Raw genomic sequence first — 15,187 nt, 5'->3', positions numbered from 1 at the left:
AAAAAGACTGATATGTTCTCAGAATTGCGAGTTTATACCTCACAATTCTGAGAAAAAAAGTCAGAATTGCGAGACATAAACTCGCAATTGCGAGAAAAAAAGTGACTGTATAGCTCGCAATTGTGAGTTTATATCACGCAATTCTGAGAAAAAAAGTCAGAATTCTGACTTTATATCTCGCAATTCTGACTTTATAACTCGCAATTGCGAGTTTATATCTCACAGCTCTGTGAAAAAAGTCCGAATTGTAAGATAAAAAGTCGCAATTACCTTTTTTTTTTATTCAGTGGCGGAAACGGGCTTCCATACTATATGGAAAGAGACAAATACATCTAAGGTAAATTGTCGTTACTTTGTCGGTTTGCCCAGTATCCAATACAATCCAAGAGCATTTGTACACCTACCAATATTTTACGATTGAAGAATAGATTTTAATAAAATAATGATCTGTTTCCCTGAATTTAACATTGATTACAACATAAAAACAATTAACAAATAAATAAACAAACACAAAACTCATAAAACATAAAAAGAATATCTCTGAATCATTAAAGAGAACTTATGATTCAAAGATTCGATTCAATTGGAGAGTCGATTCTCAGCAGCAGTGTTTACTGTCAGCAGACCAGCGGCTAGGCTTTTCCGTCTGATAAGGTGATCGGTTGCTTTTGTTTCCGTAGACGTGCTTCTTATTGCACCGTTTTGTTGACTGAATGAACATATCGCGTTTTCTGCAATCAGATTAACGTTATCGTATTTAAAGCAGAGAAAGACAGTAGCTCTGTAGCTAACGAGCTGTTACATGTAAGTTAGCAGATTAGCTGGCCAGCTAAACTCAGATATCCTGAATATATATTCTGCAGGTTAGAACATTTACTACTAAGACTGTCACCACGATACAGAATGCACTCTCCCTCACTTTGCTAATCGAGGTTTTAACAGCTGTTTTAACTGCCAATTGCGCTGTTATATGTCAGGCAGTGTTGTTAGCCTGCTCCAGTATGTGTTTACATGGAACTGCTGCTCTGCACTGAGCTTACAGATGATATGGATCCTGATAGTGCATGATATATGCATTTTATATAGTATGCAAATAGACTGGAGAGCGCGATAATTGCTTATATTGTTGTTTGTTTTGATACTGAACATGCAGGTTGCGTAAAAATATATTTGCAAGTGGCATGCATGGGTCCCTCAAGACCTAAAAGCTGAGAAAACCTTTGTATATAAGACATTTTTCCCTACAAACTTATTATCACCGCAAAAGCAAACAAAGTAACACTCGGCAATTAGATCCTCATAATATTAGAAAATAATGGCAAGCCTATTAGCCCATATCTGTTTTATTACATGTATTATTCTACATCATGGGCAATTTGCTCTCTCAATGAGTGTTAAGATGAATCTGTGTAAATGTTTCAATCCCATGTGTAAATACAATGCGTGTGTGTATTTTTGCCATCACTACAGTAAGCACAAACACCCACACGCCAATTAGATACCTAGTCACCTGAGAGTGAAGTGGAGGCTATCCTTAGCACCACATCTAGCTATTGCCTCCCACAGGACAGACCACTGTGACTCGGCCCCCCTCCTCGGTCAACCTCAGAGGGCCTTGCCACAAGATGCTGTTTTTTATGTGTATGTAATCACAAGGCTGGTTACAATCTCTCTTTGCTAACCTCACCCACACAGGGCTGAACAAACAGACTGACACTGAAGAGCTCTCAGTAGCATCCACCTGGACGGACTTTCTGGTTTTCGACCCTTTGCAGGTGGGTAAAAATTTCTGGCTTTGGCATGATTGTGATATTAAGGCATATTTGAAAAATGAGAATGTTGCATGCACTTACAGAATTGAATACAGCTTGTTTTTAATGCACGTGCGCAGTGTATAAGCTGCAGTGAAATTTTCTGAAAACTTTACAGAAAATGTGACTTTCAGTGTAAGAATATATAAATATATATAATAATTTTCATCGTCACATCTTTCTTCTTTACAGTTCCACTAGTTTAGACCAGATGTTTTCAATCTGGGGTTCGGGGACCTCCAGGGGGTTGCAAAGGAGTGCTAGGGGTCCATGGAAAAGTTTAGAGAAAAATAATGTAAAAATGTAAAAATAATTAGTAAAAATTTGATTAAAATTAAAAATGAGTTTAAATAAATAAATTGTTTTTTGATTAAAATAAGTTTGATTAAATGAATAAAAAAACATTAGATTAAAATATTTAAATAACTAAATAAATATAGCATTTATATCTACTACAATGAATTAAAATTATGTAATAAAGGGACTTACCTAATTGCTTTTTAAACAATATTTATACATATTTATAATATAATTTTTTCACTGTATAAATTGGGTCTTTATACAAGAATGTCTTTGAAATTTTAGGATAGGGTCCCTGAGACGAGGATGATCATTTTGGGGGTCCGTGGTATCTAAAAGATTGACAGCTTTAAACAATTATCATTTTAAACAATGATCAATAATTGTTGCATTAGTCAAGCTCACACAAGGCTTTTCGTCAGATTTCACAGCTGCAGCATCTTTAATTGGAGAGCTCAGGTGGAGAGAGATGCTGTTGGGCTCAGGGAGATGCCAGTGTGTGCCGGGGCCCTGCTGGGCTGCTGAAACCGCTGAGAATAGAGCTCAGCAAGCACTTTATCACTCAAATGAAAGTAGTCCATTACTGCTATGCTCTTTTAGTTTGTTTTTTTGAAGGCTGTGTGTTTGGCCTAGATATTCTCTGCTGTTATATTTTTGTTTTTCTGTATTTTCTCTCCACATGTCCCTCCTCTTTGTCCTGGTCTCTGCAGGATAGCGGATCAGGTCTTGAAACATGAGCTCTGTGGCAGTGTTGACTCAGGAGAGTTTTGCAGAGCACCGCAGTGGCTTGAAGGACGTTGAGATCACAGGTATAACGACTGTGGAAGAATTAGGGGTGAAACTATTCTTCTACAAAAATACATATGATTCACCAACATTTAGGTTTTTTGTGTGTGTGTGTGTAATGGCAGGAATAGATAACGGATGTAACAATGAATTAAAAGAACAAGTCAAAGATGCTGTATACTTAATAATGTGTGTTCACGGTGTGTGTGTGTTCACTGCTGTGTGTGTGCACTTTGGATGGGATAAATGCAGAGCACTAATTCCGAGTATGGGTCACCATACTTGGCCACATGTCACGTCACTTTCACTTAAGTAGCGGCAAAGATAATATAAACTAATGATTTGATACTGGAACACTTTTAAAGCTAGTATTAGGCACATCTGTTTTTGAACACATCCCTGATGTGTGTGATGCTGAACACTCATGCTGTTTACTAGCTGTCAGTGTGTCACAATGATCTTTGACAGTGACAGCAGAGCTGTTCTTATCTGAATCACACAGCGTGTGTGAAGCATTCTGCTGCAGCATGTCATCATGCACAATTATGGTAAATAGTGTCTCTTTGAAAAATAAAAATTGCGAATTATAATATAATATAATAATTATTTCCATTTATAATTATCAATCTCAAAGTAATCTAATTGATGTACCACTATTGGTTAAGTATTTACTAAACTGAACAACTAAGAAGTACAAAAAGAAAAAACATGTCAGTATTTTCAATAATTGTTTTTTATGCAGTTGGTATTTCTTCTGTTCTTCATACTTGATGACCCTGGTTGATTGTATTTATATAGCATCATACTGTTATATTATCAAAATAATTCAAAGAAAAGTTGTTGTGTACATTTTACTATTTCCTTTTCGTATTGTCTGTGATTAGGTCGTGTGCCAGAAGATGAAGCATATATACCCACCTATCTGGAAGCCTTTCCACCTTTGCCGGACAAGGGCACTCCAGGTGAGAAGACCGGTGAGCCGGCAAGTGCTTGGAGCAAAATCCGACCCATCAAAGCCTCTGTTATCACTCAGGTAACATATATAATCCTCTATAGAAGGTTTGTGCAGTCTGAGTAAGATGCTCGTCAAGCCACCATATATTTTCATTGTTATTGAGGGCCTGTCACACTTTTTCTTCTTCTTCACCCTGTGCACCTTCAGGTGTTCCATGTCCCTTTGGAGGAGCGGCGGTATAAAGACAACAGTCAGTTTGGTGAGGGTGAGGAGGCAAAAGTGTGCCTGGATATCATGCAAAAGACCGGGGCACATATCGAACTCTCTCTTGCCAAGGACCAAGGCCTCTCCATCATGGTGACTGGAAAACTGGATTCGGTTATGAAAGCGAGGAAGGAGATTGTGGCCCGACTGCAGACTCAGGTGCTTGTTTGAGTCTTGCATTTCTTATTCAATTAATTTTTCTCGGTGTAAAAAGTTGTATTTTAATGCTGAACTTCTCAGGCTTCAGCGACTGTGCTTATTCCGAAAGAACATCATCGGTTTGTGATCGGAAAGAATGGGGAGAAGTTGCAGGAGCTGGAGCTGAAAACAGCCACCAAGATCGCCATCCCCCGATCTGACGATCCCAACGCCAACATCCGTATCACCGGCACCAAGGACGGCATAGAGAAAGCTCGCCATGAAATCCAGCTCATCTCCGCTGAGCAGGTAATCATTAAAGCTAGATGAGATGAGGCTTTGTGTTTCATTTCTAATTCAGCCTCATTATGACCTCACTGTTTGCTTTAGGATAAGCGTGCCGTGGAACGTTTGTCTTTTGAGAAGGCTTTTCATCCATTCATCGCTGGTGCATATAATCAACTCGTTCAAGAAGTTAGTCAGGAGACCGGAGCTCGTATTAGCATCCCGCCACCCAGCGTACCCAAAGATGAGATTGTCATTACCGGCGAGAAGGAGGCAGTTGCCATGGCGATTGCCCGCATCCGGGCCATCTATGAAGAGAAGGTGAGAATTGTTCAAAAGTTTGGAGTCTGTACGTTTTTTTTTTTTTTTTTAAGAAATGAATGCCCTTATTCAGCAAGGACACATTAAATTGATCATAAGTGACAACAAAGACATTTTAAAAATGCTGTTCTTTTGAACTTTCAATTCATTAAAGAATCCTGTTAAATACAAAAAAAGTGTATCACAGTTTCCACAAAAATATTAAGCAACACAATATAGGAAACAGTTATTTCACAATATTACTGTGTTTTTGATCAAATAAAGGCAGTCTCTGTATTTCAAAAACATGCATCTCGTGACATTTCCTGACCTTCTTCTTAATTTGCACAAGCAGAAACGAAAAACAACCACAATCTCAGTGGAGGTGAAGAAGTCACAACATAAGTACATAGTAGGCCCCAAAGGCAACACCCTACAGGAAATCCTGGAGAACACGGGGGTGTCTGTGGAGATGCCCCCTCTGGACTCCGCATCTGAGACCATCATCCTCAGAGGAGAACCGGACAAGCTGGGTCCGGCTCTCACGCAGGTGTACGCCAAGGTCAGTTGTATTGCCATTGTTTGGCCTTATTTTCAACAGAATGCATGCAAAAGGCAGCTGTTCACATGGCACTTGTGTGTTTTGCAGGCTAAAAGTGTGATAGTGGTGGAGGTGATTGCTCCGGCTTGGCTCCATCGTTTCATCATTGGCAAGAAAGGACAAAACATCAGTCGCATTACTCAGCAGCTGCCTAAGGTATAGAAAACTGAAATGAGAAGTCTATTATGAGATATCCAATTTGAAATATAGCAAGTCAAATGTTTTTTGTAACTGAGAATAGAGTGCTGGATTTTTACATTGCCTTTTGGATTATTTCAGAAAATAAGCTCTGTGACCAACAAAAGTTTATGATTCCTAAATGTTGTGTTTGCCAAGATAATCTTCACAAACGTATTCATTTTAAAGCCTAAATACAATCGCCAGAAGTACAAAGCTAAAGTACAGGCAATAAACGTACTACAGTTCAATGTCATCACCACTAAGCTTCTGTCAACCCTTTCAAACTTTATTTCAAATCTTCAAGTTTAAAGGGGTTCAAGTTTTTTAACGTTAGTTAGTGTGTAATGTTGCTGTTTGAGCATAAACAATATTTGCAAAGTTACGAAGCTGAAAGTTCAATGCAAACGGAGATATCGTCTTTTTTTTTTTTTTTTTTTTTTTTTTTTTTTTTTATTAAACATTTTGGATTTATAACTTTTTACAGCAGAGCCCGAGATCTGCCCATATACATAAAAAAATTAAAAACCCAACAAGCGGGTTACAATACAATGTTACAAAACAATATTAGCGGGATAACAAGTACATATCAGGATTTCAATAGGCCTGATAAATTATCAATAAGGTCCAACCAAAATTGTATTGTCTTTCTGGTGGCACCATGTATTTTGGCTGTGGTACACTCCAAAAGGGCAATATCCAGCAAATATGACATCCACGTCAATCTAACTGGGGTAGATGGATCTAACCACAATTTTAAAATAACCTTTTTGGCAGTAAAAGTCTATTCATATATGAATCGCGATTCTGTCTTCTGACGATTCTATGAGAAGCAGGCTTCATAAAAAGGAAAAGATCAGCCCGTTTCTCAGAGAAGGGACAGAGCGGTGTGGAATAAAGGTAAATTATGTAAAAAAATAATGTGTTTTTTTTTTTTTAAACGAAGCATTAACACATGTTAGACTGCACCTCATAAACACAATCAAGCCTAGAAAAAAACCAGTGAACCACCCCTTTAAAAGTTTGAGTTAGAATAGTTTTCAAGAGTGCAAGTATAAACACAACGCGACTGTAAAAGCAGACTAGTGAGTAGATGAGTTTACCTGTATAGTGTGATGTTTTTTGATGTCTCAGTCAATCTCTATAGTCCTATTAAGCCTTGTTAGCAACCGCCTTTTTCAAGATACATAAAAAAATTCATGAGTGGGGTATTATTGATGTGTTTTATTTCATTGAATAAAATGTGAAAATAACTTTAGCTGGCTGTTTGTCATCATTAGGTGCATATAGAGTTTACTGATGGAGAGGAACGTATCAGTCTGGAGGGGCCGACGGAGGAGGTAGAACAAGCCCAGGCTCAGATACAGGAGATTATAAAAGACCTGGTAAGAGAACCCTCAGATCTCTTACTATCAGGTTTTTTGCTGTTGTTGTTAAAATGAGTATAGAACGGAATAAAAAAATGGGAAATTTGGTTGCTAAAAATGGTTGCTTCATATCTTATAACTGTAAGATTTCAGTTATGGTTTGTTCTTCAGGTTTCTGCATTTGTGGAATATAAATAGTTTAGGTACAGTCCTTAAGTATTTTATTTTTCTCCCTCCAGATGGCAAGAATGGACTATGCAGAGATTAACATTGACCACCGTTTCCACAGACACCTCATTGGCAAAAACGGGGCCAACAGTAGGTTTAAACCCTTTCTGGAGTGCTGAGTCTGAAACTTTAGTCATGTTTGGGATGTCTGGATAGAAACAGAGCTCATAGCACAGATAGAAGAGTAATGTTTGAATAGTCAAATTGTGGTTTTACACATTATTTGATTACAAGCAGCACACAATGTCAATATGCAACAGTTGCAAATGTACTTATCCATCTCTATTTAAATATCATATTTCATATGTTGCCATTGCCACAGAACCTGGGAAAAATTAATGACTGTGTTGCACACTTAATCTGATTATGAGACCTTTGAGTTATCTATAATATATTTGTTACAGTAAAGTTCATTTGTTCAATGAACAGAGCAGATAAATGAATTATTTGGTGCTTTTCCCAGTAAATCGGATAAAGGAGCAGTATAAGGTATCAGTGCGGATTCCTCAGGATTCGGAGCGCTGTGGGCTGGTTCGTATTGAGGGTGATCCTCAGGGAGTACAGCTCGCTCGCAAGGAACTGATGGACATGGCCCAACGTATGGTGAGACGCACTATATGGAAAGCACAAGAGCACTCTATGACATTATGAAGCTATCTGAAACATTTGCTTGCATGGTTTAAGATGTCATTTTCTGGTGTCTTTGATACTTTAGGAAAATGAACGCACGAAAGACCTTATAATAGAGCATAAGTTTCACCGCACCATCATTGGGCAGAAAGGAGAGAAGATCAAAGAAGTACGGGACAAGTTCCCTGAGGTGCTCACTGCTTCATTTTGTACAACACACCAATATCTATATTCTGCTATATTCTAAATTTTTTATCACATTATATGATGGTTTCATTTCCACAGGTCATTATCATCTTTCCAGACCAGCAACAGAAAAGTGACATAGTACAGCTCAGAGGGCCTAAAAACGAAGTGGAGAAATGTGCGAAGTTTCTCCAGAAACTCATCGCTGAGCTGGTACAAGAGTAATTTTCCCTCTTGCTTCCTTCCTGCTCTCAAATTACATTTGCTTCGTGACTAATACAAGGTCGCAAAAAGAGCAGCTATTATGTGGTCAGACAGCTATGAAATGATCATACCCAGCCTACAGATGACAACTTCCTCCAATGCTATTGTAGTTAAGGCACTTATTGTTTTAAAGTAAAATCATCTGTTGTACAGCTGAGAAGTTAACTCTTTGAAAGGGATTGAGCTTTAGTGTTTTTTTTTTTATATTATATTTTTAATTATCGTTATGTTCATGTTGTTAGGTTGAGAGCAGCTTCTCAATTTCTGTACCCATCCACAAGCAGTTCCACAAAAACATCATTGGCAAAGGAGGTGCCAACATCAAAAAGGTGAGGACACAAAGGCAGCTATTTTTTTTTATTTTTTTTAGATTTGTAAAGATGACTTGTTCATCCTTTAAAGAGGTAGTTCACCCAAAACTGAATGTTATTTAGTTTTAATTTTAGTAATTTTCAAATTAAACTTCAATTTTTAATTTCAAATTTTAGTTAGTTGTTGTTTAAAAATATTTAAGGTAATTAACGCAGCATCCATTTTTTTCCTGGTATGCTTTGGGTAGGGTTATTGTAGACGATATGAACACACTATAAAGCGCGATAAGAAGCAAAAGACACAAAAGTTAATTCGGTACTGGCATGCTGTCTGTGAAGCAGCTCTTTGTGAACACAGGCAGCCGCTCATTAACACGGTTTTAAATTAGTTAAAAAGTCCTAAATGACCATAAAGAACTGGAAGAAGATCGGATGTGTGAGATCCACGTCACCACATTATGTGCATTAGTTTTTAAAGAGACAGCACTGCTTTCAAAGCTTTCAAAGCCAAACCTGCTGCAGTCTATGTCATTGATGTAAATCAAAGAACAAAAGAAAAAGAGAAATCACTCACTGCTTTGCTTGCTGATTAACTTTTGTAGCTTGAATAACGATTAATTTTATATTCAACTTATAGTTTTTGCATATACAGTTTATAGTTTATATGAAGATTGTTTTAAGTTTACTTAAAAAAAGGTCATATTTTTTCAAAGCCTATTAAATGTTAAAAAATAATGGCTTTTAATTATACTGTAATGTTGAATGGCTTTAATTAATGGCTAGAATTTAGGTAAAAATGCATTTAGTAGAGACATCAGTAGCAGCATTGGTGGCAATGATACTGGCCTTCATTAATGATAGGCTACTTAAAAAAACAATGCCATTAAAAACATATTTAAAATATACCGTCTTTATGTTGTTTCTACATTAATTTGGAGATTCAATATGCATTTATGACGATATAAATATATTATATTAATATGCAAATAATCACGATTAATTACAGGAAAGTTGACAGCACTAATTTATACATTATTTTAGTTCAGCTTTATTGCAAATACCGAAAATGTTGGATTTAGTTAACAATAAAACACTAGTTCATAGTGAGAAAAAAGGACCATAAAAGAACTGAAAGCATTGGTGGCGGAGTATTGTGATTTAGCCAGCATCTGAAATAATAATTACAATTTGCATTTTTAAACATTGTGCTAATTTTTGCTTTTAATGAGAGAAATTTTTGTTGCTGTGTAAATCTATATAGATACGTGAGGAGACCAACACCAAGATTGATCTCCCAACGGAGAACAGTAACTCGGAGATGATTGTAATAACTGGAAAGAAGAGCAGCTGTGAAGCCGCACGAGATCGGATCCTTGCCATTCAGAATGAGCTGGTGAGAGAAACAGGAAGCTAGGGAATGTATTATGGGTGTAATTCTCAATGCTCTTCGTTTTTATTCTCTCACACATTCTCGCTTGATTTTTCAACTCTCACAGGCCAACCTGAAGGAGGCTGAGGTTTCCATCCCAGCCAAGCTGCACAACTCTCTGATTGGATCCAAGGGCAGTCTGGTGCGCTCTGTGATGGAAGAGTGTGGGGGTGTTCACATCCACTTCCCTGCGGAGGGCTCAGGGTTGGACAAGGTCACCATCCGAGGTCCTGCAGAGGAGGTGGAGAGAGCCAGGAGACAACTGCTGCAGTTGGCGGAGGAGAAGGTGAGTAATGAGATGAAGATCTAAAGCAGAAAAGCAAAAAGGACATTTTTTGAGTCATTCAGTCTATGCGAGACATTTGATTTTTGTCCCACCAGCAAGTCAACAACTTCTCAGTGGAGCTTCAAGCCAAGCCAGAGTACCATAAGTTCCTGATAGGCAAAGGAGGAGCTAATATCCGACGGGTACGGGATCGAACCGGAGCACGAATCATCTTCCCATCACCAGATGAGCCAGAACAGGAGCACATTACCATCATGGGTAAAGAGGAGGCTGTATGGCTTGCCCAGAAAGAGCTGGAGACCCTCATTAAAAATCTGGTATGCCAGAAGAGAAAGCAAAACATTTGAGTTTGTGTTTCTTTGAATGCACTTCCTGCAGTTCATCTGTCCTTTCTTTTCAGGATGACGTGATAGAGGACAGTATGGTCGTGGACCCCCGGCATCACCGTCACTTCGTCTGTCGGAGAGGGCAGGTGTTGAGAGAGTTGGCGGAGGAATATGGCGGTGTAGCTGTTAGCTTCCCTCGCACGGGCACACACAGTGACAATATCACTCTCAAAGGACCCAGAGACTGTGTTGACGCTGCGTTGCTGTGTAAATCTATATAGATACGTGAGGAGACCAACACCAAGATTGATCTCCCAACGGAAAACAGCAACTCTGAGATGATTGTAATAACTGGCAAGAAGAGCAGCTGTGAAGCCGCACGAGATCGGATTCTCGCCATTCAGAAAGAGCTGGTGAGAGAAACAGGAAGCTAGAAAATGTATTATAGGTGTAATTCCCAGTGCTCTTAGTTTTTCTTCTCTCACACATTCTCGCTTGATCTTTCAATTCTCCCAGGCCAACCTGAAGGAGGCTGAGGTTTCCATCCCAGCCAAACTGCACAACTCTCTGATTGGATCCAAGGGCAGTCTGGTGCGCTCTGTGATGGAAGAGTGTGGGGGTGTTCACATCCACTTCCCTGCGGAGGGCTCAGGGTTGGACAAGGTCACCATCCGAGGTCCTGCAGAGGAGGTGGAGAGAGCCAGGAGACAACTGCTGCAGTTGGCGGAGGAGAAGGTGAGTAATGAGATGAAGATCTAAAGCAGAAAAGCAAAAAGGACATTTTTTGAGTCATTCAGTCTATGCGAGACATTTGATTTTTGTCCCACCAGCAAGTCAACAACTTCTCAGTGGAGCTTCAAGCCAAGCCAGAGTACCATAAGTTCCTGATAGGCAAAGGAGGAGCTAATATCCGACGGGTACGGGATCGAACCGGAGCACGAATCATCTTCCCATCACCAGATGAGCCAGAACAGGAGCACATTACCATCATGGGTAAAGAGGAGGCTGTATGGCTTGCCCAGAAAGAGCTGGAGACCCTCATTAAAAATCTGGTATGACAGAAGAAAACGTAAAGCATTTGAGTTAGTGTTTCTTTGAACACGCCTCCTCATCTGTCCTTTCTTTTCAGGATGACGTGATAGAGGACAGTATGGTCGTGGACCCCCGGCATCACCGTCACTTCGTCTGTCGGAGAGGGCAGGTGTTGAGAGAGTTGGCGGAGGAGTATGGCGGTGTAGCTGTTAGCTTCCCTCGCACGGGCACACAGAGTGACAATATCACTCTCAAAGGACCCAGAGAGTGTGTTGACGCTGCTAAGAAACGCATTCAGGAGATTGTTCAAGATCTTGTGAGTTTCATATCCAGTCCATGTATACATATTGCATGTAAATGCAGTGACTTTTCCGCCATGAACAGTATATACAATACCTGTTTGGGGTTTAGTTTGGGGTTACTCTGTTTTTTTTAATCAATTAAATTAGTAATTAATTGATCAAAAGTGACAGTACTGTACACTTACAAAAAATATATTCCAAATAACTTCTGTTCTTTTGAACTTTCTATTCATCAAAGATTTTTTTTGGGAAAAAATGTATCATGGTTTCCACAAAAATATTAGAAAGCATATTAGAATAATTTCTGATTGTCATTATCTGCTAATGTGTCATCAGGAGTCACAGGTGAATGTGGAGGTGGTGATTCCTCAGCGGTACCACAGAGCCGTCATGGGACCCAAAGGCTGCAAAATACAACAAATTACACGGGAACATGAAGTTCTGATCAAATTTCCAGACAGAGATGAGTGTGCAGGTCTTTTCCTTACACTCTCAAATTAGTTCAGATATTTTTTCGTTCTATTTATTGATGACAAGAATATTTACGAGCTGTGTTGTTTGTTGCATTTGTGGCTTGCAGCTCAGGAACCTGCATCTCCAGAGAACGGGGATACGGATCTCATTCCTCGGAAGTGCGATATCATCATTGTGACGGGACAGGCCGAAAAGTGCGAGTTGGCTCGTGCAGCTTTACTTGTAAGGAATTCTGGAAATTCTAGCTGTCTCTTTTGACTTATGGTGGATTGGTTTTCATTCTCTTTATCCCATTTTTTCCTTCCCTTTTGCATTCTAGGCCTTAGTTCCTGTGACGATTGATGTTGAGGTTTCCTATGACCTTCATCGTTACATCATAGGACAGAAAGGAGCTGGAATAAGGAAAATGATGGAGGACTATGAGGTAGAGACATATTGAATTGTGTTTGTACTACCGTTCAAAAGTTTGGGGTCAATAAGATGTGACCCCAAGAATGTGTTTTTGAAAGAAGTCTCTTATGCTCACCAAGGCTGCATTTATTTGATCAAATATTTTTTTTACAATTTAAAATAACTGTTTTCTATTTCAATATATATTAAAATATAATGTATTCCTGTAATTTTCAGCAGCTATTACTTCAGTCTTCAGTCTCATTCCTCGGAAGTGCGATATCATCATTGTGACGGGACAGGCCGAAAAGTGCGAGTTGGCTCGTGCAGCTTTACTTGTAAGGAATTCTGGAAATTCTAGCTGTCTCTTTTGACTTATGGTGGATTGGTTTTCATTCTCTTTATCCCATTTTTTCCTTCCCTTTTGCATTCTAGGCCTTAGTTCCTGTGACGATTGATGTTGAGGTTTCCTATGACCTTCATCGTTACATCATAGGACAGAAAGGAGCTGGAATAAGGAAAATGATGGAGGACTATGAGGTAGAGACATATTGAATTGTGTTTGTACTACCGTTCAAAAGTTTGGGGTCAATAAGATGTGACCCCAAGAATGTGTTTTTGAAAGAAGTCTCTTATGCTCACCAAGGCTGCATTTATTTGATCAAATATTTTTTTTACAATTTAAAATAACTGTTTTCTATTTCAATATATATTAAAATATAATGTATTCCTGTAATTTTCAGCAGCTATTACTTCAGTCTTCAGTGTCACATGATCCTTCAGAAATCATTCTAATATGCTGATTGATGCCCAAGAAACATTTCATATTATTATCAAAGTTGAAAACAGCTGTGCTGCTTAATATTCTTGTGGAAACTATGATATCTTTTTTCAAGATTCTTTGATGAATAGACAGCATTTATTTGAATGGAAATCTTTTGTAATATTATAAATGTTTTACTTTCATTTTTGATCAATTTAATGCATCCTTACTAAATAAAAGTATTAATTTCCTAAAAAAAATCTTACTGACCCCAAACTTTTGAAAGGTAGTGTAGGCATAAACCATCCAACTTTAATGGAATGAAATTAAAATCCTGTCATCAATTACATCACCCTCATTTTATTTTCTTCTGTAGAACACAAAAGAATATGTTTAGCATAATGCCCAAGCTGCTCTTTTCCATACAGCAACAGCTGACCACAGTCTGACGAACAAATTGCATCCCCCTTTGTGTTTAACGGAAGAAAGTCAAACTGATGAGTGAATGTTAATGTGTCTGGTTGTACTGTGCTGTATAGGTGAACATTTGGGTTCCTCAGCCTGAGCAACAGTCAGATATCATAAAGATCACAGGACAGGTGGCCAGTGTGGAGCGGGCCAAACAGGGACTGCTGGAGAGAGTCAAGGAGCTGCAGGCGGAGCAGGAAGATCGGGTACAACCTCTTCTCAACACCGCTCTGCTGACAGAACATGCTGTGACAACAAAATTTCCATATACAATCTGAGATTTACTTCTTGCAATAGAATATATTCTTTTCTTGTCTATTTGTAGGCCTTACGGAGCTATAAGGTGACGCTCTCAGTAGACCCGAAATATCACCCCAAAATTATAGGCCGTAAAGGAGCCGTCATCTCTCAAATACGCAAAGACTACGATGTCAATGTGCAGTTCCCTGACAAAGGTGAAGAGCAGCAGGTATGAAAGCAGATTGTTTTCGAAAGGGAATTTCCTCATTCTTTAACTCAGACTGGTTAAAGAAGCTCATACCATTCATACCTTTCATACCTGTCATTCATGTTTGTCTCTTTGCCTGTCAGTCTTTCTTTCTTCACGCGACTCTGTCTTCCTCTAGGATGTAATTGTAATCTCGGGTTATGAGAGGAATGCTAATGAGGCCAGGGCAGCTATAGAGCAGCTGGTGGCAGCACTGCAAGATATGGTGAGTGAGGACATCCGGCTGGACCGGCGGGTCCACGCACGCATCATCGGAGCACGCGGCAAAGCCATTCGGAAACTCATGGAGGAGTTCAAAGTAAGAACGCTTTGCATATTTACCGATAGTGATAAAACTATATCTACATCTAAATTAGTCATAATATTTAACATAGTAATAATAATGATGATTATTATTATTTATTATAGTATTATTTACATAGTCATAATATTTAACATCATAATCATAATAATAATAATACAGTGTTTCCCACAGGATTTTGTTTGACTGTGATGGGCCGTCCTCGATCCCTGTAGGATCGGGGGCCCCCCCGGAAGAAAATTTTTAATATTTTAAAGTTAAATTCATAAATCTGGTGCACTTTGAGAGTTCAAAATTAAGAGCTT

The 15,187-nt window shown here is 38.8% G+C and overlaps 1 protein-coding gene across 1 annotated transcript; it reads left to right on the top strand.

The window, feature by feature from the left end:
* Nucleotides 1-590: 590 nt before the first annotated feature.
* On the top strand, nt 591-14,879 carry LOC107723628 (vigilin-like; the record flags this gene model as incomplete). The annotated part of the gene is made up of 26 exons (XM_016532336.1): nt 591-654; nt 1,696-1,775; nt 2,822-2,920; nt 3,782-3,930; nt 4,060-4,275; nt 4,357-4,563; nt 4,645-4,860; nt 5,195-5,401; nt 5,489-5,596; nt 6,898-7,002; nt 7,224-7,302; nt 7,676-7,815; nt 7,928-8,032; nt 8,128-8,241; nt 8,535-8,621; nt 9,865-9,996; nt 10,100-10,318; nt 10,414-10,635; nt 10,719-10,881; nt 11,937-11,992; nt 12,315-12,453; nt 12,559-12,674; nt 12,772-12,876; nt 14,145-14,279; nt 14,399-14,542; nt 14,700-14,879. Coding segments are annotated over exons 3-26 (3,420 nt in total), but the record flags the coding sequence as incomplete, so codon positions are not given.
* Between the last annotated feature and the right edge of the window lie 308 nt (nt 14,880-15,187).

The sequence above is a fragment of the Sinocyclocheilus rhinocerous genome, unplaced genomic scaffold (assembly GCF_001515625.1).
Source record: "Sinocyclocheilus rhinocerous isolate Xijiao unplaced genomic scaffold, SAMN03320098_v1.1 scaffold1537, whole genome shotgun sequence".
In the NCBI taxonomy this organism is placed as follows: Eukaryota; Metazoa; Chordata; class Actinopteri; order Cypriniformes; family Cyprinidae; genus Sinocyclocheilus; species Sinocyclocheilus rhinocerous.
This window is presented reverse-complemented; position numbering and strand designations above follow the sequence as displayed.